Genomic DNA, 23,693 nt, shown 5'->3' with positions numbered 1-23,693 from the left:
AGAAGAAAGAATGAGAACTGAAACCCAAAAGGTAAAGTCTCAGTATTAACACATGGTCTAATGATAATGAACATTTAAGGGATGCACAGATTTGCTTAGAAGGAAGTTAAAGGTAAGGAATTAGATTTCATTGCTATAACAGCAAAAACATGACCTTATGCAACTGTTATCTACATTATAAAAACCCAGTGGCCCTAACGCTGTAATGACCAAAGACCGGTGCAGGTGGGCGGGGCTGCGCAATTTCACGCACTGGGCTTCTAGTATATAATAAACAAAGCAGAGAAATACGCATTCAAGAGTGGATCCATGGTCAAAGCTAAACAGGTGACTTTAATGCAAGAAACTATCTGTGGAGATTGCAAATAGCATTGCTACTCTCAGTAACTGTGTTGTATATTTCATTAGTGGTAAAGCTCATTTCTCAATTGGAATTTTAAGAAACAAAAAGATCAAATATATGTTTTTTCAAAATGTTATTAAATTTATTGGTGTGACATTGGTTAATAAAACCATATAGGTTTCACATGTACAACTCAATAATATATTGTCTGCATATTGCATCGTGTGCTCAACACCCAAAGTTAAGTCTCTTTTTGTTCCCATTTATTCCCCCTTTGCTCACTTTCACCTACCCCATCCCCTTTCTCTCTGGCTATCACCATACTTTTGTCCCTGTCTATATATATATTTATGATTTTTTACTTAATCCCTTCACCATTTTTTCACCCAGCCCTCCAACCACCCTCCCCTCTGACAGCCATCAATCTGTTCTATGTTTCTATTTTGTTTCAATTATTTTGTTGATTAGATTCCACATGTAAATGAGATCATATGATATTTGTCTTTCTTTGGCTTATTCACTTAGCATTAATGATTTCTAGGTCCATCCATGCTGTTGCAAAAGGTAAGATTTTCTTCTTTTTCATGGCTGGGTAGCATTCCATTGTGTAACTGTACCACAGCTTTTTCATCCACTTATCTACTGATGGGCACTTGGGCTGCTTCCAAATCTTGGCTATTGTAAATAGCGTTTCAATGAATATAGGGGTGCATATATTCTTTTTAATCAGTGTTTGAGCTGCTTCAGATATATTCCCAGAAGTGAAATTGTTGGGTCATAAGGCAGTTTCAGTTTTAATTTTTGAGATAACTCCATACTGCTTTCATAGTGGCTGCGCCCATCTGCATTCCCACCAACAACACACAAGGGTTCTCTTTTATCCAATATTTATTGTTTGTTGATTTATTGGTGATAGCCATTCTGATAGGTGTGAGGTGGTATCTCATTGTGGTTTTTAATTTGCATTTCTCTGATTAGTGGTGACATTGAGCACCTTTTCTTATGTCTGTTGGCCATCTGTATGTCCTTTTTGGAGAAGTGACTATTCAGGTCCTTTGCCCATTTTTAAATTGGATTGTTTGGGTTTTTTTGGTGTTGAGTTGTATAAGTTCTTTATAAATTTTGGATATTAATCCCCTTATGAGATGTAGCATTGGCGAATATGTTTTTCCGTTTTGTGGGTTGTCTTTTCATTTTGTTGATGGTTTCCTTTGCTGTGAAAAAAACTTTTTAGTTTGATGTAGTCCCATTTGTTTATTTTTATCTTTGTTTGGGCTGATATCTAGTTGTCTTACAAGTCTTAGCTCATGTTACTTTCCTAAGGAAGCCTTTTCTGCAATTTCATTCTACTATTTGGGGGTAGAGAGGGAAAAATGCACAAATAAGAGGAACCTATAATAGTATTGGATGCCCCTTCCTACAACTGGGGTGTATGTGTCAAAACTTGTCAAATTGAATGATTTAAATATGTGCAGTTTATTACATGTAAATTATAGTGTCATAAATCTGTAAAAAGCTATATTAATAAAGATGGGAAATAGTAAGTATAATATTAATAATAGAATGGAAACACAACACAAAGATCACTTTATAATCCCTTATTAGAAATATTTTGCCTTTTAAGATTTTGTATTTTCAAGTACTCACTCTTCTCTTCTCTCTCTGTATGTGTGTGTGTTACAAAACACTGTGACAGTTCAGCTCAACCTATAGGTTCATAAGACTTTTGTTAAGGGATGCTACTCACTGACCACTACTTTCTTATAAAACCTTCATTTATGGCTTCCCAAGAAGAGATGAAAAGTCAGTACACGTACTAAGTAGTAATAATGTTGTCATTATCAACTAAAGGTAGAAATTATGGAACTAGGTAATTAAAATGCAAAATTGAAACACTAGGAATTCCTTGAGACCAAGGAGAAATGCTTAGTAGCAAGTACTGTGCCCTATTCATCCTGCATCCCCAGAGAAGTGTTTCTCAGCCTTGATCTTGCCTTAGAAACATTTAACGGGCTTGTTGAACAGAGCTAGCTAGCCCGGTCCCATCCCCGGAGTTTCTGGCCCACTACATGTGGAGGCTGGGGAGACAGGCTGAGAATTTCCCACATGATGTTGATTTTGCAGATTTAGGGGATCACACTTTGAAAACCGCTGCTCTAGAACAATGGTTCTCAGCATCAGCTGCAGCTAGAAAAGCTTTTAAAAAATCCACTGCTCAAGTGCCACCTCTATTCATTGAATAAAAATTCCCAGTGCTAAGCTCAGGTTTTTTTTTCGTTTTGTTTTTTAAGTTCCCCAATACACTCTAACATGAAGATAGAATTTAGAACCACTATTCCAGTACTCAGTAAAGCACCTGACAATAGTAGAATTTAATAAATGTTTTTTAAAAAAGCGAATGAATCAATGAATGGATAAATGGTTCTTCCCTCTGTGATGGTGTAATAGGACAATGTTGATACAATGTAGCAACACAGGTGGATTTGTAAACTTGTACTAGATTTATTCATAAAGTATAATGACTATTTTTGGATGATAGAGAAAAATTATAAAATGTTAAGTTATGCATCATAAAAGATAATGCCATTAGTAACCTGTGACCATTTATGTTGTCTGTAAATGTTTTGCGAAAATGTTTAGATTCGAACACAGACTTACATCTGGACACTTGCATTTATAGGATGTAGGAATGACTAACTTTTTTTAGTTTCATTTTTTCTCATTTGTACCGAGTTACTATTTAACCTGCAGGGTTGCAGTGGGATTACTGGTAAATGAGATGCCACATGAGGAAGATGCCAACCACTGTTACTGGCAGAGGTTTAGTGCATGATATCTCTTTTCTTCCCCTTTCTTCTGTTACTTAAATTAGAACAGAGAAAGCACAAATTTCAGAAAGGCAAGAGAAAATATGAGACCAGCAGTGAATTAGAATGGAAAAAGAACTGCTGACTAAATGTATTCTATTTGGTAGAATCTAGGGTTGGCATGTGATACAAGTTAGCATTTCTAACTAATAGAAATGAGAGGGAGAAAATCCAGGTGACAGCAGTTCTTGAAATTTGGAAAGTTTTACACCCATTGAATCTGAAGAAAACCTGGTCTTTTTCTTAGAACAAAGTACATGTGAGAACACATGCATGATTCTGTGTACATTTCAAGGCCTTCTGCATTCCTTTCATAAATGTCTGGTCCAAAGACCCAGAGTAGAAAGCTCTGCTCTAGAATTTTAAGTGAGGGGATGGAGGAAGTGATAAAGTGTGATTTGGTAACTTAGTTTAATCTTTTATGGGAAAAGATTTAGAAATAAAGGTAACATTCAAGATTAAAGAGAGATCACAAAAGCAAATCAACTGTGCGCATTACTGATATATATACACACACACATACACACACACACACACACACACTGTAGGAAGAAAGTCGAAACACAGGTAAAATCAAGAAGCAGAGATGACATCTGAATATATCGTTATACTCAGGATGGAGATTTCTGCAGAGCAGTGCTCTTATATGCATTTGACCTAAGCATTGTCAAGTATGGATAACCATGGGATGCCGAATGGCTATGTGTTGGCTGTTTCTCATGCATCTTTTGAGTTGTGCTCGAAAAGGATGTTACATTTCTGCTAGACAAAGAAGTGATTAGAGGAGCTGTCCCTTTGTCCCATATTGGTCATTCCTGCTAATTAGTGGGAAGTCTGAGCAGCTGAAAAATGTTATTTTGCCCAGAGAGTAAATATTGCATGACCTAATTTTTGTTTTAGTTGATGCATAGAGAGAAACAAAACCCCATGATAAAGCCACTGCTTCCACTCAGCTGAATCAGCTATACAATTAGACCACGAATTACCAACTGGAACCATCTATTGATCTTGAGCTGATTTAAAGTGTTCTTACTTTTGGAACCCAAACTTTTCTCATTTAAATAATAAAAGCAAACAAACTGAACCAGTACATTTGGTTAAACTCCTCAATTGGAACAAAAGTGACACATTTAAGAATTTTTTGAATCAAATCAGTTTTTATATAATTTGATCTCCTTAGTAAAATAGGATAAGAGCTCGTGTTAGGACACACAGATAATATTCTCACTCCATCCCTGTTCACTTACATATCTGTGAAACTGTCTCAGAAGTGATTCAGGGAGCAAAACATAGGCAAACAGCAGACCAACTTTTGTTGATATCTCTTTTCTTTCTAGTCAACTGTTCTATTTTTAGAAGCATCTTGTTTTTTAAGAATGGTTGCTACTAAACTGTGTTATAACTGATGGAGCAGAGCAATAATGCTGCTAAAAAAATGGAAAGGAGGTAACACCCACAAATCCGGGGACTGGCCCTGTGGGCTAAATAAAACTTTTTCACAGAACAGCTCGTCTGAAATGAGAACACATGTTCCACTGTCACAAGACAACATGTCACTGTACTGTACGAAAGAAGCAATTTAACCAATTTGGAAGTCACTTTTTTTTTTATGCTGGAGAAACTCGTCTCTAAATGAAGGGATGTCCTAGAATATCCCTCTGTCTGCTCCTGCTCAAAAATTTTTTCCTACAGAACGTTTTGAAGGAAAAAGCACACCCAACATAAAGTAGAATCTAAATATACTGAATACACTGCCATCTGAAAAAAAAAGATATAAAATAATCCCTTCATTACTAAAATAGATTAAGTGAATAAAATAGAGAAGATTTGTGAAATAAATATCAATTTCAAAGATACAATGACTCTTAATGACCATACTCAGAAGAGCCTGTAATTTGGCATGATAATTCAATCCATTGTATACTTATCCTGGGCTCAGTATTTTGCTTAATTACCTACTTTTAACTCTAAATGGGAGTCTCTTAGTTTACTCGTTAGGTTTCCTACAATAATATGCTTACTTTTACTGTGCACATGTGTGTATGCAGTTTCTACAGGCATGATCTGCTTTATACAACAGATATGTCCCTGAAAAATTTAGTTTATATTAGCAGCCGGCAAACTAACAGATATTTTAGGCTTAATGAAAGAAATAGAAGCAGGTTATTTAGGGAAAGCCTATGGTTGAATCTCTTTGGTCATATAAGATACTTCAGTAATATGAAAAACCATCCGGTAAAATATAAGCTTCTTAAATCAGATGTATGTTGGGGTCCAACCCCAGCATATGTGCATATAAAGTTGTGATTGTATGAATAGAAAAAAAGAAAGCATTAGCTCATGCATAATCACACCTATAACTCAAAATAGTGTTTTACTTAATTTGGTCTGAATGAACCAAGTTGTAATAGGGTTTAACTAGAAGCAAGGATGGAGCCCAATTTAGGGTTTTCTCATTTTTAGGTTGGCATACAGGTAACATTTTACTGAGTTCTTCCTGTGTTCCGGACTCTCTGTTAGGATGACACATCTTCCATCTCATTTATGTGCACTAACCCTATGGAATAGGTACAATTATCATCCATATTTTAATTCATTATTTCATTAATCATTACAACAATTTAGAAATTAGCATCCCCGTTTTAAAGATGAGAAAACTAAGGCTCCTAGAGATTGAATGACTTGTTCACAGTAGCAGTGTCAGGATTTTAATCCCGATCTGTGTGCTGTTAGAGCCAAGTTCTTGACCACTATATCATAGTGCTTCACGTGCTAAGCTAACAGACCCCCAGGTCACTGGTGTTGCGGTCTAACTAAATGCCTTTGCAAACGAGGTGCCATTTATTATTATGGTATACATACTTGGTGAAGAAAGATGCAGTCTTAGCTAAGGCTCCCCAGAAGCAGACGCTGAGAGAAGGCTTTAAGTATAAGTAATTCATTTAAGTAAAATATCTTTAGGAGAGAGTGGGGCCAGGACATAGGGAATGTTAGTCAAGTTCCCAGTAGAGGCAATTGGAGCTTTATCCCATTGGGAACCTCTGGGACCAGTTGAGAACACACACCCTTTTGGAACAGAGGAATACATGTATCAGTGATTGACTACTGCTCCTAGGAAGTATTGATTTCCCACCAGTGCCATTCCAGCTAGCAGAGGAGCCCTCCACAGCGTGGGAGAATGCCTCAGGCATAGACACAGATCTTAAGGCTGAGAATCGTACTGATTGAGAGGACATGGTGGAGTACCAACATTTGCAACAGCAGCCAACACTTACCAAATGCCAACTATTTTGCTAGGCTTTCATATAACATTATTTTCATCCACCTCTCACAATAACTCTGGGATTTTTTATTTTGTTTTGTTTTAACTGATGGAGTCCCACAGAGAGGTTGAGCAATTTTCTCTCTTCTTTTAGAAGCTATTAGAACTCAGAGGAAAATCCATAACTCTCTAACTTAAACATTCATGATCTTTCTATTGTACTACACTGCTTATAAAGAGGTAATCATTTAAAATTATCATTTTTAATTGTGCTTGTTGTAACCATTATTAAAGAAGTTTGCTTTTCCAGTGCTCACTTTTGCTTAGAGTGGGGAAATGTGTCCCCAAAGCACAGATTGTATGAGAGAAAACAGAAGAACTACCCAAACACAATCCACACTGTAGATTCAGGATAACATTATTTAGAATGTGAATATTATTTCAACAGTGATTAAGAGGTTTCTAATGTAAATTCTAAAAGCATAGAAAATACTATGGTTAATATTTGCTTCCTCTCCCTCCATAATTCGGAAGAACTACTTAATCCTCTTGGACTTCATTAAGGTGAGGCATGAGAAAGCAGTGTGATTCTTGGGTCATAAGGCAGAGGGTGGCTGGCCGGGCAGTAGGAGACAGTGATTGCTGTGCAGGGGGCACAACTTGAGAACTTCTCAGGTCTCCTCAGCCTCTGTACCAAGGGGCTGAAGTGTGGACTGCTCAGTTGCTGAAGCGATTGAAAGATTTCAAGTTAAGTGTCAGAAGTGTGAGTGTGTGCACGTGTTCATGTGTGTGTATGGCAGGGGGTTGTGATGGTGTGGCAATGAAGACCCAAAGCATTTCTGAGGTATTGTATTTACTGTTACTATTACTCAAAAAGAGTTGTAACTCTGAGCAAAATATTAAAGATATTGAGATTTCATCTCTATTGTCTCTTAAAATATCTACACTTCATAGCATTTAAGCAATATATTATCTCCACTTTTTAAGGTTCACCTAGTGCCTGCCACTCATTTTTTGTTTTGCTTTGCTTTTTGTTTAAATAAACTTTATTTTGAGGTAACTTTAGATTAATGCAAAAATTGCAAAGATACAGAGAATCCCTGTATATCTTTCACTCAGTTACCACTAATGTTAATATCTTAACATCTGTCAAAACTATGAAATAAACATTGGTACATTACTACTACCTAAACTATGAACTATCTATATTTTAATTTAAGAAATAGAATTAAGGAGAAGTTCGGAGACTTAGATTCCAAAACTTACTCTCAACCTCCCACCCTGTCCCCATTTTATAGGATCAAGGATAAGAGCTGAAGGGCACAGGCTGTAGTGGTATTTGATATTGATTTGTTGATTCCACTAAGAAGGAGGTATCATTTTGGACAGAAACTTCATTACTTAAAGTTCCCGCTAATCTCACACTTTGATTCTCTTAAATTAAGAGGTATCTTACATTTCTGAAATGGTATAACCTACTTTCGAGGTAAAAAATTATTCAAATCAGGCCAGCCTGGTCACCCCCTAATAATTAAAAAAGTAGGTATTTTCTACTTTTGAGTAGGAAATAGGGGTCCTAACATTAAGTAGATGTAGAGCCTTTATGCATCAAGTAGTTATTTTGGTCTTCCACTTTTCAAACTTGAGCATGACTTGAATGAACATGATTGGACTAAGCAACCTCTCAGTTCTTTTTCTGATCCTATTTTAGGAAATAAGATTCTGTAATGTTTCTTCACAAATGGTTGGTTTTTTAAAGCAAAATGTTTGTGTAATAATCCATGATTCTGTGAATTCATCTTTTATTTGTTTTTAATTATTTGAGTGATGACCCATCAGCAAATATTGATGGGATACGGATGGAAGGTTTTCACATTTGGACGCATATATCACTTCTGCTCTATTTCCAATGCTGACCAATTTTTTTCAGAGCAAGAAATATTATGTGCTAGTAGTACCATCAAGAAAAAAAAAGTGCCACTTGTGCAAAAACCAGTCCAGAGTTTGCCAGTTCTTCAAAGTCTACTTAAATTTGAAGTTTATATTATAGAAACTTCCTGAATATTGATTACTAAAATATGACATTTCACTTAAGCAATGATTAATTGAAAGATTATACACTATTGCAAACTGCCAAAATAGGCCATCACCATACATACCAAAAAAAACCCTTAACAAAAATACACTAGAAAGAATGAGAAATGTGAAATGACCCAAAAAACACAGTTGAGCAGCTACTGTAGAGTCTCTAATTGATCCCTAGAAAAGGCAGAACAGGCCATCTGTTTCCAGCCAATGAGGGAACTTCCAAATGCCTCTCAAATCTTAGCTAAAAAAAGAGAAAATTCTAACAAAGATTATGCCCATGGTTACGTTACAAGAACATAAACTATTTGCACTTAACCTTCCTATATAAAATGCTCATACCATCCAAAGTGCTTTCAGATCTGTGTCTCAACATGGGCAATTTTTCCTGAATAAGTGCTCTGGTGTCTCTAATGGCATAATGAGTTTGTGGGATATACATTCATGCATGAGCTCAGAGTACCATTTACAAAGACACCATGTCATTGAGTAAGAAAATTCTAATCCCAAACATTCATCTCTTATATCTACATCAGGAGAAAAACCTGTTTCAGGAAGATAACATGGGATAAAAATAATTGATTCCAGCCAAATTATTTTATTGGTATGCTAAAGTTTATTTTCATTAGCTGCATCCAAGTTCTTTTCTGTCCTCTTTTCTTTCAAAGATTGGAAGTTGGTGCAAACCTAGGTAAGAAAATTGGATAGACAGGTCCCAGATTTGCAATCCATTTCTCAGCTGCCTTAATAGTTGCCTGGAGGTCATTTAAGTGAGGACGGGCCTTTGACAGCCATTCAAAAGGAAATCTCAAGTTTCTCTGGTTTGCAGAACTTTAAAGTTCTAATTACATTTCTTCCAAATATGTTAGAGGAACTACATTTTCTAACATCTCAATTATAAAGGTAACTCTAAAATAAAGTAGACCACAGAATATGCTGGAATGTTGGAGTCAAATACTCTATTAAAGAGTCCTCTGGAATTTACTTGGTATTGATACTGTTGTAAAGGCATTTTCTTCAACTGTCTAGGAAATGCCCAAGTCTCAAAATGAAACACCAGCGTTGAGGTGTCAGCTTTTGTTTTCCTTTAGAAGAGTTGAGTAGGACTCTTATGTCTAGCAATGCATTTGAAAACATATAACTAACTTTGTTTGATGGTTTGATGGGGTGTGAAATACAAAAAGTAGTGGGAGTTTGCATGAACATTCAAAATGAGTTTTTAGCCAGTGGGTGGCTGAGTGATTGGACTTGAAGGAAACACAGGGCAATGGGCTTTGCCAGAGAGACCTAAATTTTAAAAATGAGAAGGAGGTAGAGTGTAGAGAGATAACAAATACAGAAATAAGAAACACAGGAAGAATGCACAAGAGAAAAGTGTCAAAGGGAAGGTGGGGTGGGCGGGAAGAGATTAACGAAAGAATATATATGCATATATGCATAACCCATGGGCACAGGCAATTGTGTGGTAAAGGCCTGGGAGGGGCGGGTGCAGGATGGAGGGGTCAGTGGGGAAAAAACCCACAAAGGGGTATCTCTGTAATACACAATCATATCATTCTTGGAATTAAAGGATCCTATATCATTCCTGCTTACAAATTCCACTTTCCATTATGAGGTATTGAAGACATGAAAAGGGTAGGACATAAGCTCAGAAGAGTTTCTGTCATCAATTTGCTTTGCAATTACTTGACTCATTATGCTAAAATAGTATGTTATAATATTCTTATTTGTACATTTGTGGTTAGAGACCATACATTGATCCACCCAATGTACTGAATACTTTATATATAATTTAATTTAATCCTATATTGTATAGTTTAATTTCGTATAACTCTAAGAGCTAAGTGTTATAATATGAAATGTTGATATTAAAATATTAGTGCTTAGATTAAAGCAAAACAGGACTAAGAGCAGACATTTGTTAAGGAGAAGGGCCAGCTTTTGAACCTGGGTTTGTGTGAGTTGTTAAATCTTTCCACTTTTTAGTATGCTGTGCCACCTCCTCATCCTTCTTGTTGATCAGTGCACTCCTTATTGACTTCATCTCTTTCATAGAAATGGCTTCCCAGTGGATTTTTCTCTGTAATTACTCTTCCCTCCACCTGCAAGTGGAAATTTCCCACATTGTCTTCTGCTCACAGCCATCATCTAGGACACATTGTCTGGAGACCTGCTATTATTTTTATTTTCAGCACGAAAGCTTTTTTGATGTTCCTCATCACCACCCCACACCCCCTCATAGAAGTTCTAGTTATGATTGCAAAGGTATTTGGAGGGAATTGATGTGTTAATGGTCTGTGCATGCAAAGGGTTGGGTAATATAAGAGCTTTTTGGAACCACAGACTGAACTCTCACAAACTTCCCAACACTTCATTTTCCAAGAATAGAACTCTTTGGTTACCCTCTTGTGGACTTTGCAGAAGACTTTATATAGGTCAGACTTATGGTGTGAAGAAATGAAAGACTCCATAGCTTTTGTTTTTCTTACAAGAACCCACTTTCCTATGTAATTTCTTAGACCTTAAAGATATGACAAACTAAAGCACTTCGAACCATGCTTTAACCATTCCATTAACTGACATTTGATTTTTAATTTCACCTATAGACACCAACTCTCTGCTGACAAATCCATTGCTTGGCAACCATAATGCCCTTTTCGTGGATTTGAACCAATGGAAATAGGGCAAAAATGGTTTAGTCTCCAGCCAGGTACACAAAAGCTGGTTTAACTCACAGTGCAATCAATGTATAGTATATAGTTTATTTACACAAGCCTTGCCCTAAAAACCTGGGAAGAAAATGTGTTTAGGCTTCTATCAGATGGTATCCTTTGAAAACCCTTTAGTCCAGTTTGTAGAAAACATGTTTCAAATAACATGGGGCAGCTGTGGTAGGTGTCATTCAGGGAGAAAGCTGAGCAACTTTGGGTGCATACCAGAGGTGTCAAGAGGCACACAATAATGGGAACAGGGAAATCCATGAACACCAACATCTTGGGCAAAAATGGATGGAAACAGGAGTAGCATGACCAGGCAGTGGTAGGGCCTCTCAGGAAAAAACTCAGCACGTAGGGCCCTGGGAAGCCCAGGTCTTGGTGGAGGACCCAGTTCCAACTGCTGAGGATCCAGGAACACATGATTTATCTGTTGTCACGGTCTGGCTCTCTCTCTCTAAGTCTGGTGTTGAGCCCAATCTGCCTTTCCTGGTTCTCTACCCTTTTGACCTATTTCTACTCTCTTCATCCATAAAATGACAGCATTTCCAATATTTATAAATACAGTTGTTAACATAATACTTTTTAATCATTATAAATCATCAACATTATGATGCACTACATAAATATTTTTAAGGATCTTTCAGGATATTGCAAAATTCTCTCACCTGCAGTTATTTAGAGAATATTTTTAACCCCTGTCACTTTTCAGTATATATGTACTCAATTTTTCATTTTCATTGATCAATCCCTTAGCCCTCTGCTCCTTTATCCCCCACTTTAATCTCATTTGATTATTTGCCTGTAGCTCCCACTAGACGGGCTGTTTCGTGAGAGTAGGGAGATGGTCTTTTTATATACTTTATTCCCAAGCCTAGCTCAGGGTATAGCACCTAATACACACTCAATACATATTTGTTAAGTGATAAAGCATATCTTTCTGACTAGATGCTCTTGCCATGTATGTAAAACAGGCTTTGGGTTTGCAGAATGTCTTGAACTGCAGCCACATCACTAACCTTTTGACTTTAGGTAGGCTAGCCCTCTAAGTTCCAACTTTTTCAACTAAGCAGTGAAATTAAAAATACCTCTCTTTTTGTTGAGAGGATTGAAAAAGATAATTCTGTAAAACATCTGTCATGGTAGCTAGGGTGTGATTATTGCTTAAAATGCTGCCTTCTTTTCACCTTTTCTGTAATCTTCTATCACTTCTCATAAATAACTATATTATTCAAAAATAAATTAGCTTTCTAACTTAGAAGATAAGTTGACAATTTTCATCATATATCAACTAAAAATGGACATGTCAGTGAGGGAATTTAGTTAGAATAAAGTGATCCATAAATGTAGACAGAAGATGAAATATACTGAATATCTCAAAGGTATCACTATCACTTAGCAAAATCATATCTCCTGAGTGATTCCACTGAGGTGTCTAAAAATTTGAAGGAGGATATTTTGACCCACTATTGTGACTGCAATGCCATTTAGACACCCCCCCCCAACACACACCAATCTGGGCACCATCTTTTGTTTTATCTCATGCTCTTTGCTTCTTGTTCACAGAAATAAACACATATTTAAATTATGTTGTCCAATCAATAAAACATGATTTGTAGAAATATGAGATAAATACAGTTGACAATGTTTAAAACAGAGCATGTTAAAATTGGTTAGTTCCCAAAACAACCTGATTGAAAATAAACATTCATTAGAAACACTGAAAATGGGAAACGTTGACTGGGGAAAAATTGGACACAGAAATAATCATAATACCTCAAATTGCTCAAAGTAAAATTTGTTGCTGACCAAAAAAGGATGGCGGTCTAAATCTTGAAAAATTAGATCTTGAAATCTTAAATTGAGAAAATTGGACTTGGTAGAAATGTTGTTATAAAAGAACACATCTTTTCAGATTTGGGATTAAAAAAAAAGATTTATGAATTAAATCTTAGGTGTAACATTTATGTAGAAAAGAACTTGTCTTGATAAAAATAACTCTAATAGAAATTTGAAAAGGTAATGAAAAATAATTTTTTAACCTGCTATATATGTATTTGATTCTAAAATCATTCTATATAATAAAAGGGTAATATGCAAATCGACCGAACTGCAGAATGAACCATCACTATGACATGCACTGACCACCAGGGGGCAGATGCTCAGTGCAGGAGCTGCCCCCTGGTGGTCAGTGCGCTCCCACAGTGGGAGCGCTGCTCAGCCAGAAGCTGGACTGATGGCTGTGCCAGTGGCGGTGGCAGGAGCCTCTCCTGCCTCCATGGCAGCGCTAAGGATGTCCCACTGCTGGCTTAGGCCCGTTCCCTTTGGACAGTCAGACATCCCCTTAGGGCTCCTGGACTCCAAAAGGGCACGGGCTGGGCTGCGTGACCGCCCTCCCCTCCCCCCAGTTCACAAATGTCATGCACCGGGCCTCTAGTATTAGTATAATGAAGTTCTAGCAAGCACCCCCTAGCTGAGAACTCAGAAATGTTGCTATCATTCCAATGAGAATGTCCAAATTACTGAACATATAATGGAAATGTCTTTAGGTTCAAAATGGTAGGATCAGAACATCTTCTACTTATCAAAACCAATTCAATATTTGGTCAAATAAAGATTTTTTAATAGATTGATATTTCTGAATATAATCATTAACTCATAGAAAATTTTACTAAAATAATTCCACTCAAAGATGGAATCCTTCCCCTCTAAAGAATAAAAAGTGTTTGATTACTAATTTGAAAGAATACTAAATTCTAAAATTTGGCAGTGGCAATGAGTTTCTCTCTCTCTCTCTCTCTCTCTCTCATGCACATACTCAATATGGCCACAACATTTGTAAATCTTGACTACCATAACATGCCTTGCTTACATCATTCACCAGGTATGTGGTTGATAGAGAAATCACAGAGTTACATATGCTCAGTTGTCAACAAAATAATGCTTGGTTATTCATTAAAAAAATACCTAACTCTTCAGAATCCTGTTATACCATGGTATTATTTTTTGGATTTTTGAAAATCTATTTGCATTGTTATGAACAAAAAGTTTTTAATGTATTGTTATTGATTTCAGAGAGTAAGGGAGAGGAAGAGAGAGACAGAAACATCAATGATGAGAATCATTGATTGGCTGCTTCCTGTACACCCCCCAATGGGCATGTGCCTTTGACCAGAATCTAACCTGGGACCCTTGAGTCCACAGGCTGACGCTCTATCCACTGAGCAAAACTGGCTAGGGCTAAACAAACATTTTTTTTAATGAAACATATAAAACACTATTATGGAGACAGGAATCATTATCCTCACTTATGATATACTCTAATATAAATCACATGCTAATCGATTCTCTTTGAAATCATTTTATAGGTTACTCCTGAGTGGGTCAGAAAGAGTCACTGCTTATTCCCAAATATACCATTTCAGCCACTGAATAGCTTTGCAACCTGTATACCTAAGCCGGTACATTTTTTTTTAAATGAATGGAATTATCCAGCACTAAAACATGACTTTATGGGCAGATGATAAAATTAGAAATACTGCCCTCCTTTTGTGCATCACATTCAAAAAAGCCAACCTTGACAGAATTCCATTTTAAACTAGAAAGATTGCTAAAAATAAGCCTGTAATCCCTGACCATCAGTAGCAGGTTTTCAGTAAAGACGGCAGGCAGTTTGGGCACTGGCTTCAATACTGTAAATACAGACTCTTGGGAATAAAATCAGTTGCTGTAGTAAAGATTTTAATAGCTTATTGCATGTCAATAACAACAATAATGACAGCTAAAACAACAGGAGCAGTGTCATCAGTAACAGTTGACATGTACGGACCCTTCATATTTAATTCACATAACAACCCTATGAAGTACCTAATCCTATCTCTATTTCACAGACGAGGAGATAGTACCTTAGAGAGGTTATTAATGCATATAAACTGACAGATGCAAAGTAGAGGAGGCAGACTTTGAAGTCTGAACCTAGAACTTACATTCTTTAGAACTGTCATGTAATATCGTATCCTGTGAGACCAAATATGGGTTCACAGGGAGCTGTCAAGCTAAAGGTTAATTTCCAATACCTTCGTAAGAGAAAATGGACATAGAGTTCAAAAGCTACATTAACTTTTATTTCTGTCTTTAATATTTCCATGGAATGAATTTTCTGGTATCCAATGCCAGTCTGTTTAATTTTGGTGTAGGGAGCAGGGGCATTGACACCTATACTGGATACAAATCCACTGTTTTTTAAAAGAGGGCCTTCATTAATCATTTTTATCTTGAATGGAGTTATGGGCTCTCAGTTTCTGAGGAAATAAAATTAGGTTTTGTCTTTGTCTTTTCTGACTAGTCTCAATAGCAAAAAACAAAACCAAAATGACTCCTATGTCCATATAAAGGAGATTTTATCAACAACGAGATTTTGTCAATAACCTCCATGTGGTCTAAGACTATGAAACACATCCTAATTATTTCTTCTGTTTGTGGTTAGTTGAAGAAATCCCAAGTACAAAGCAAACACCCACATATTCACACATGACAAATGAGGAGAGAAGAGATATTGAAATTTTTTAGGCCAGATATCTAATTAGTTTAATGAAATGTTTAATTATCTTGTATTTCCTATTATGTATCTCTGAGTTATATACATGTTTATAAAAATCTCAAATGGGGAAGTATCCTAGTGGAAATTCTTTATAAATTTGATACCCCTTTATAATTCACATACTCAGGGTAATAAACAGGAAAACTTTTCATTACTGCAAGTCTATAGTGTATGAGACCGATTTCCTACAAATAGCATGTGTACTCCTTCTCATGAGGACTAAACATGTGGCAAATATGAAAAGTATTTTCTGTGTTTCTCCCTTTTGAGTTTGTAATAAAATTCTTGAAATTCTATATGAATCAGGCCACGCCTTCTCTGGCCTTTGTTGTCTTTGGGGATTACGTCAGCACATCTCAACCAGGCTTCCTACCCATTATTTTGGTTTTATCCCTCTCTTTAGTCTCTCTGTCTCTGGGATGGCAAATAGGCAACCTATGTATGTGGGCTTCGTCAGGCCCACAAGTATTTTGTTTGGTTCTTATACTGTGCTTTTCAAGTTCTGTATTACTTGTCAATGTTTAACTGTCAGAGGTATTTACCAAAGAAATCTCAATGGACCAAAAAGTCCTGATTCCCAAATTCTCCAGAAAAAGCAGATGTCACATTTCATCAATGTTGGTGCCAGAGTCAGGTCATGGCTGGTTCCCGCAGATGGGACTTGGGTTCTCCACTTCCTTCAGAACGTAACTTCACTAACCTTTACTTTAATACCTGTCCCGCTTCACCCCATATACTGTCCTCTTTCTCCTTTGGGCTTTTTAGTTTGTGACCCCGGCTGTTCAAGAATTTTCTACTCTAAACAAATGCATCTCATCCACTCACTGTTCCTCAAGTACATTGTGAAATTTTCTACTTCCATGCATTTGTTCACATTGTACCCCTCACCTAAATGCTCTCTGAGGAATCTGACTCCAAAATAGTACTGACATTTTGAAACCCAGTTCAAATACTATGTTCACAGAGATTCAGTTAGAATCACTTCTATTTTCTAGTAATTAAAAAAAATAATTTTTGTCTCCACCTCGTGACTTTTTGTTGTTTTTGTTAACCCTCACCTGAGGATATTTTTTTCCATTGACTTTTAGAGAGAGTGGAAGGGAGGGAAGAAGAGGGGGGTGAGAGGGAGAGAGAGAAAGAGAAACATTGATGTGAGAGAGACACATTGGTTGCCTCCCACATTTGCCCTGACCAGGGCTGAGTTGGAACTTGCAACCCAGGTACAATTCCTTTGACCATGAATCGAACCTGCGATCCTTAGGTGCTCAGGCTGATGCTCTAACCACCTCTAACAACACAGTACACTTCTAAAAGGCAGACTCTAACTTGTAATTCTTTCTATTGCTCATAACCTTGTCCTCCTTAAAGGCCTCAACAAGTATTTATTTTATAGTAAATATTGGAAACTTTGTAGGGTTTTAATGAAATAATCTCAAAGACAGTTCTTTTTCTCTTCTTTTTTTCTCCTATCTATAAACTCTTAGGAAAATAATCTGCAGTTCATTAAATTGTCACCTCTTTTAAAAGAGTTACTATGATTAATATAGTAACTAGAAAGAAATAATTGTATATTAAGCACATTTAGTGATGTCTTCTTAAGACAGCAGCATAATTTATTTTCCTGGTACTTGGACAATTCTGTTTGAAGAGTTAGAGATTTGAAGTCTTAAGTCTAAACGATTTTCCCTCAGAAAGGCATTCCAAGTGCAAATAAAATCTTGAGTAATTAACCCATATTCAACTGGCCTTTTATGGGTTGAATTACAATCATTTTTATATTTCAAACAAAACATATAACAAAATCACACTGGAATTTAGGCTATGTGTTTTTTGGGGGGATGGAGGGGAGGCAGGGCACCAGAAATTTTTACTGTGGTTCTGGCAAGATTTTGAACTTAGATAATGTGCAAGTCTCTCTGACATAAACACCTGGAAATATGTAAAGCTGAGAAGTGGCAAGTTTGTTAGCTGAGACCGCCGTGGTGGTGCTGGTGCTGGTGCGCTGTTGGTTGGGAGACAAGGATGGGCAGCTCATTAGAGTGATAATGTCTATGGCTTGGTTTCCTGCCTGTATATGCACAAGAGAGAGCAGTTAAATCCTACAAATACTGGAATTGACACCTGTATACAACGGGGATAGTGAAAGTGTGGTACCTGCAGGAAGAAGCGTAGAAAATGCCCCAAAGCTTACAAGATGACAAGGAAATTTGAGTTTGAATAAAGTAGTCTCTTGAGAGTTTTTAAATTTCAAACTTGTGCCTTGTCTGCATTGGTGTCTGAAGGTACACTATTCATGAGGCACAAGGACCCTGAAGCTAAGAAATGAAAAAAATTTGATCCTCAGGCAAGGGATAAGTCTACTGTACTTGACAACAGGAAAAATCAAAACAACTAAAAAATTCTGGCTATTCTCATACTTCAATCTGCACAGAATTGTTTTTAAAAGGTCCATTGAAGAGGAGTTTATGACAAAAATTTTAAAAATATCACAAAATACATGAAAAATAGCTTACCTTTTGCAAGAGTCAGATGAAAATTAGTACATGATGAACTTACATTAATAAATAAAAGGGGGAAATACAATAAGAGTATATTTAAAATATTTGAATTCAATTTAGAAATTTGATCTAATAGACAAAAAAATAAGGAACTGAAACTATAAAAAGGAAATTAAACACTATGTAAAATGAATAGAGATCTAAAAAAGCACCAAATAAAATTTCTATATATGTTTGATATAAAATAGTTAATAAAGATCTATAATATGTGTATAATTAACTTCAGCAGTTTGATCTAATGGATGGATGTAAAACCTTGAACTAAAGATAATATGCAAGAAATTATGTGCACATTCTGTTCAAACATACAAAGAATGTATTCCAAATCGAGCCTTAACAAACACAAAAGAATCAGTATTATATAGACTAAATTCTGTGACAAGCAAGAATATAATTAGAAATCAATAGTGAAGAGTTAACTTCAAAAGTCCCATATAATCTGAATAACAATTTTTACAGACTTCAACATTTAAAAACATACAACGTTAAATAGATCATTTATGAACGAAGGGAATTGCAAATTAGTGAGCTAAGTATCTAATTTACTAAAGAGGAAACCAGAGTGGCCCCCAAAACGATGAAAGTATGTTCTATCTTACTTAGGAAAGTGGAAATGAAAATAAGAATTAGACACTATTTTATACCCTCCACTCTCCTCCCCACACCCAATTTTTACAAGTTTTAAGACACGGGTAACAATTGCTAGTGAAAATCTGGGGCAAGAATGCATATAATACTGTCAAATAATAAATTACTACAGCTGCAGATACACACGCCCTTTGAGCAAGTGTACTTCTACGTATCTTATCCAGAGAAATTCTTGCATATGTGCACAACAAGACTTGTATTTGATTGCTGATTGCTTACCAATTGTAATAGTGACAGGTGTAAAACAGCTCAGTAGGGAAATAGATAAATAAACCTAAAGGATGAGCAAACCGGCTTATTGTCAAATAGAATTCTATTAAATAGTTAAAAATAAATATATAGGATTTACATCTATTATTACAGAGGTTTTTTTTAAAAAGCTCTGTGGAATGTACAAAGTTACAAAGAAAGCAAGAAATCCCAGCTCCGGTATAAACTATTTGTGTGATCTAGGACAAGTTATTTAATCATATGCCTCAGTTTTCTGAGTATTGGGCTAATCGTTTTGGGCTCATAGAATTATGGCAGGAATAAATGAATTAATTCATGTAATATACCTAGAACAGTGTCTGGTACTAAGAAAAAGCCCTGTGCATGCCTACTATTATCATCAGTATTATTACTACTACTACTCCCATTTGTAAAGATTTATGTGGAGGTTAAAGGGACACAATAATAGCAAGTTGTTTTACTAATACATTTGTGTAGTAAAAGCATCTAAGAATAGTAAGGAGGAAGGTGCAAGTGGGAATTATATTTTAGTGGGACTTTGACTTTATCTGTAATATTGCATTGACTTGAAAATAGAAATTAAGCAAATATAGCAAAATGTTTAAAAAGATATAATTTCCCAAGGATGTCTATTATATTCATTCTAAACATTTTTATATATTAAAAATATTTGCTAATTTTAAAAACAAGTCTCCAGGGAATTAACTTTCCAAACTTAGTTCCCTTTTTGTAAAATGGGGTTGAAAGTATCTGCCTCAATTTTGCAATAAAGATCAGCTGAACCCTAGCTGGTTTGGCTCAGTGGATAGAACATTGGCCTGCGGACTGAAGGGTCCTGGGTTCGATTCTGATCAAGGGCACATGCCCGGGTTGCGGGCTCGATCCCCAGTGTGTGGCGTGGAGGAGGCAGCCAATCAATGTTTCTAGCTTTCCCCCTCCCTTCCTCTCTGAAATCAACAAAAAACATATTAAAAAAAAAGATCAGCTGAGATAAGGCACACAAATATATTAAGTATTGCACCATCCATGTAGTTTGTGCTTAATCAATGTTCAGCTGAATATTTATTTGATATAAATTATTTTTAAAAATGTAAAGAAAAAATAACTTTACAAGTAGTTGCACTTCTCATTGAATTTATTTCCACTCTCTCTCTGTATTTCCCTTTTTGTCTGAAATAGGAATCAATATATAGAAATCTGCATCCTTAGTTCTTCACTTGAAATAGCCTGAACTTTCTCCCATGTCATTAAATAGTCATTAACATCATGATGCTTAATGATCTATTATTTCTTACATTTGTGGTTTTTGGCGAACGCTTTTCCTGTCCTTTTCTCTGTGCTTCATAGTTGGTGTGATTTATAAGGTGTATGTGCTACTTTAACTACTATTTGATGGTGTCATTTAAATTTTCAAAAGCCCATTTAACTTATAGTTTTCTACTTATTAGTCAATATTGATAGTTTCCTCTACCATTTTATTCATTAAAAATTTTTTTAAACAACCTTGAAAAAATCTTTAACGATATACAGAACTAAAATAAATCCATGAAGATTTTTTAGAATTACAACTATTTTACCCTTTTGTCTTTTTTTATAACTTTATTTTTATTGTTGATACTATTACAGATGCCCCCATTTCCCTCCCCCCCACTTTGCCCATCTCCAGTCAGCCCCTGCCCCCTCTGGCCATCACCACACTGTTGTTTGTGTCCATGGGTTATGCATATATACCTCCTTTCCCTACCTTCATCTCCAAGGTGGGAAATTTTGTACAGTTTAAAGACTCTGATATTCTTGGTTGGAATAAAAAAGCTAATGGGCCTAGGGGGACTACCATTCTGTTTTAAAGCAATGTCTATGCAGTAGAGAAAAAATTGTTCCATTTTCTCAGATATCTAATCTCTCTGAATCAAGGGACACAGTGTGAGTATGGGATAAACGGCTTCCATTAGAGTGGTTCTCTTAAAAAGATTCAAGTTGTTTGTTAATTATATTTAAAAGTCCAATTCTATTTACCTGTCTTTTAGTGGAAATTACTTTCATTTCTTGTAATGATAAATAAATGGTTGATCCTAATTTTCAGTGAAGGTTAAGATGTAACATTATGTCTTTATCCTGCTCTTCATATGAAAGTTATTAGTAGATGGAAGAGGCTTCATTAAGGGTTGTTATTAAAAACATTTTTATCTAGATCTAATATTCTTAAATTTCGTGAGGTAAAGAAAGGTAACTAACTTAAAAATACTGACATTCTGATTGTTTCCCCTGGAACTCGTCAGCACTGGGAATTAAAAGCTTTATGTTTGGATTTGTGGAAAAAAATATATAAAGAAATATATAAACTAAAAAGTAAATTTTAAAAAGACATATCAGGTCAACCCTACTCTTTAAAACACGGGCCAGAAGCCACAAAAACCAGTTTGCATATTTTTGGAAGTAGAGCTGTGCATTTCTATGCAGAAATACCTTAGAGTAAAAGAACTCTCTTCAGAAATAGCTATGTTCAGAAATCCAAAAGCCTAAAAATGTATAGTACTTAGAAATAAACTTAATAAAAAATATGTGCAATCCATGTGAAGAAACCTATATAATTAATCTTAATTATATTTTTAAAAATTAAAATAAATGGAGATCAAATATTATAACCTTGGATGGTAAAAATATCTTTGTGTTATAAAAGCATTAATTTCCCCAAATTAATTTCTGAAATGAACTGCAATTAAAAAGCCATTTAGATTTGGGGAAGGGGTATAGTTTTTCTTATATTGATCTGAGTAAATGGCTAGAAGGGCCTGCTCTGCTTTCTGTACCAAAATCGAAACAGTACAATAATGAAAATTCTGCAATATTGATATAAAATTAGACTGTCAGTGAAGAGAAATGAAACCTAGTAACAGTCATCAGTATGCATAATAATTATGATTAAAATGCCATATTTCATTAGTGGTAATAAATGGAATACATGATTAATAATACTGGAAAATGAGTAAGACATTTTAAAATATGAATACCTACCTACATACTTATATACATACATGTGTGAAGTTAGCTCCTCCCTCTGATCACCAAAAGTGAACCTCTTTTCTCTTCTTTTGGATGCTCACGTTACCTTTTGAGCCACCCTAAAATTAGTGCTTTCTGTGTGAGATATGTCTCCAATTTTGAACTCATTTAAGAACAGTAGCACTTGGCACTCCCTGAGCTAGAAACATATTAATGTCCCTAATCTTAACAACCAGACAACTCAGGAAATGACTGTGTGAAGAATGCAGGTATTTTAGGATAGAGGGTTATAGTTCTCACAAATTTTCATTTTTGAAAATTCTTGTGGATGACATAAATTAAAAAATGTGTTTATGTGTCAACATTTCAAATTCATTTATGCAGAATTATATAACACTTGGAAAGTTTCCCTTAAACTTTCATGTATGATGGGGACACATAATTTTATAAATTATATTTGTAAATATCTGGTCCTTATAAATTATATTTGTATTTATCCAGAATAAATATCACAAGTTCTCAAAGTATACAAAATGTGGAAAGTTTGTCATTATGATAGCTTTTTCTCTCTTTCTTAAAGGAAAAAATGGGAGGATTCTTTTTTCTATTAACTTGCCACCTAAAATACAAATGATCATTTTGTTATGATTTAAAATATTGTAATGATTGGCCATAGGCCAGTTGCCTAGCGACTTGCTATTACCAGCCCTGCATTGGGTATGTCAAGATAAGATCACACATTACTTATCTAAACACTTCTACAGACTTGCTGGTCATTTAAAACAGCAAACCAATTGAAAGCTTAATAAAAAACTCCGAAAAAATAAAAAAGTTGTTTTAGAAAACTTTGTCAAAAGAAATTACTTGTAAAAAGACGTGACAAATTGACAGAGGACATATATTATAGACTCATCTTTCACTTCCTCCAAGTTCTAGACAATCTTCCTTTTCACTTAAAAATGGAAAATGCGACAAATGTAAGCCCTTACCAACTTCCCACTTCAGAAGGCTGTTGTCTTCCCTCTCCATTTTTCCAATGACATACCAGATACACGCCATCCAGTGTGCAAGGAGCGCAAACATGGACATGAGCAGAGTCAGGACGATTGTGCTGTGTTGGGAATAACGGTCCAACTTCTGCAGGAGACGCAAAAGACGCAGCAGCCGGACAGTCTTCAGCAGATGCACGAGAGAAACCTGTGGCAGGAGACAGGGCAACACAACTTGGCTCAGGGGTTCACCTCATGCCGAGACAGGTTCTTGCACTTATAGCCATTCTGGAAAGTTCTTGAAATTAAGTATAATCATGATTCCATTTGTACGACCATTTCTATATCATCTCTTGACATGTATTAGGAAGTGAAAAGAGGAAGAAGGATGAT

General features: G+C 35.7%; 1 protein-coding gene across 1 annotated transcript in view; it reads right to left on the bottom strand.

Moving 5' to 3' along the window:
• The window catches only part of KCNH8 (potassium channel, voltage gated eag related subfamily H, member 8), a 280,000-nt gene that overhangs the window by 65,754 nt on the left and 190,553 nt on the right, over positions 1-23,693 (bottom strand). Inside the window, exon 7 of the mRNA XM_005863634.2 lies at positions 23,301-23,508. Coding sequence (XP_005863696.1) covers positions 23,301-23,508 — 208 coding nt within the window. The remainder of the gene's footprint in view (positions 1-23,300; positions 23,509-23,693) is intronic.

Source organism: Myotis brandtii, unplaced genomic scaffold (assembly GCF_000412655.1).
Source record: "Myotis brandtii unplaced genomic scaffold, ASM41265v1 scaffold18, whole genome shotgun sequence".
Lineage (NCBI taxonomy): Eukaryota > Metazoa > Chordata > Mammalia > Chiroptera > Vespertilionidae > Myotis > Myotis brandtii.
Note: the sequence above shows the minus strand (reverse complement) of the source record. Positions and strands in the feature narration are given on the sequence as shown.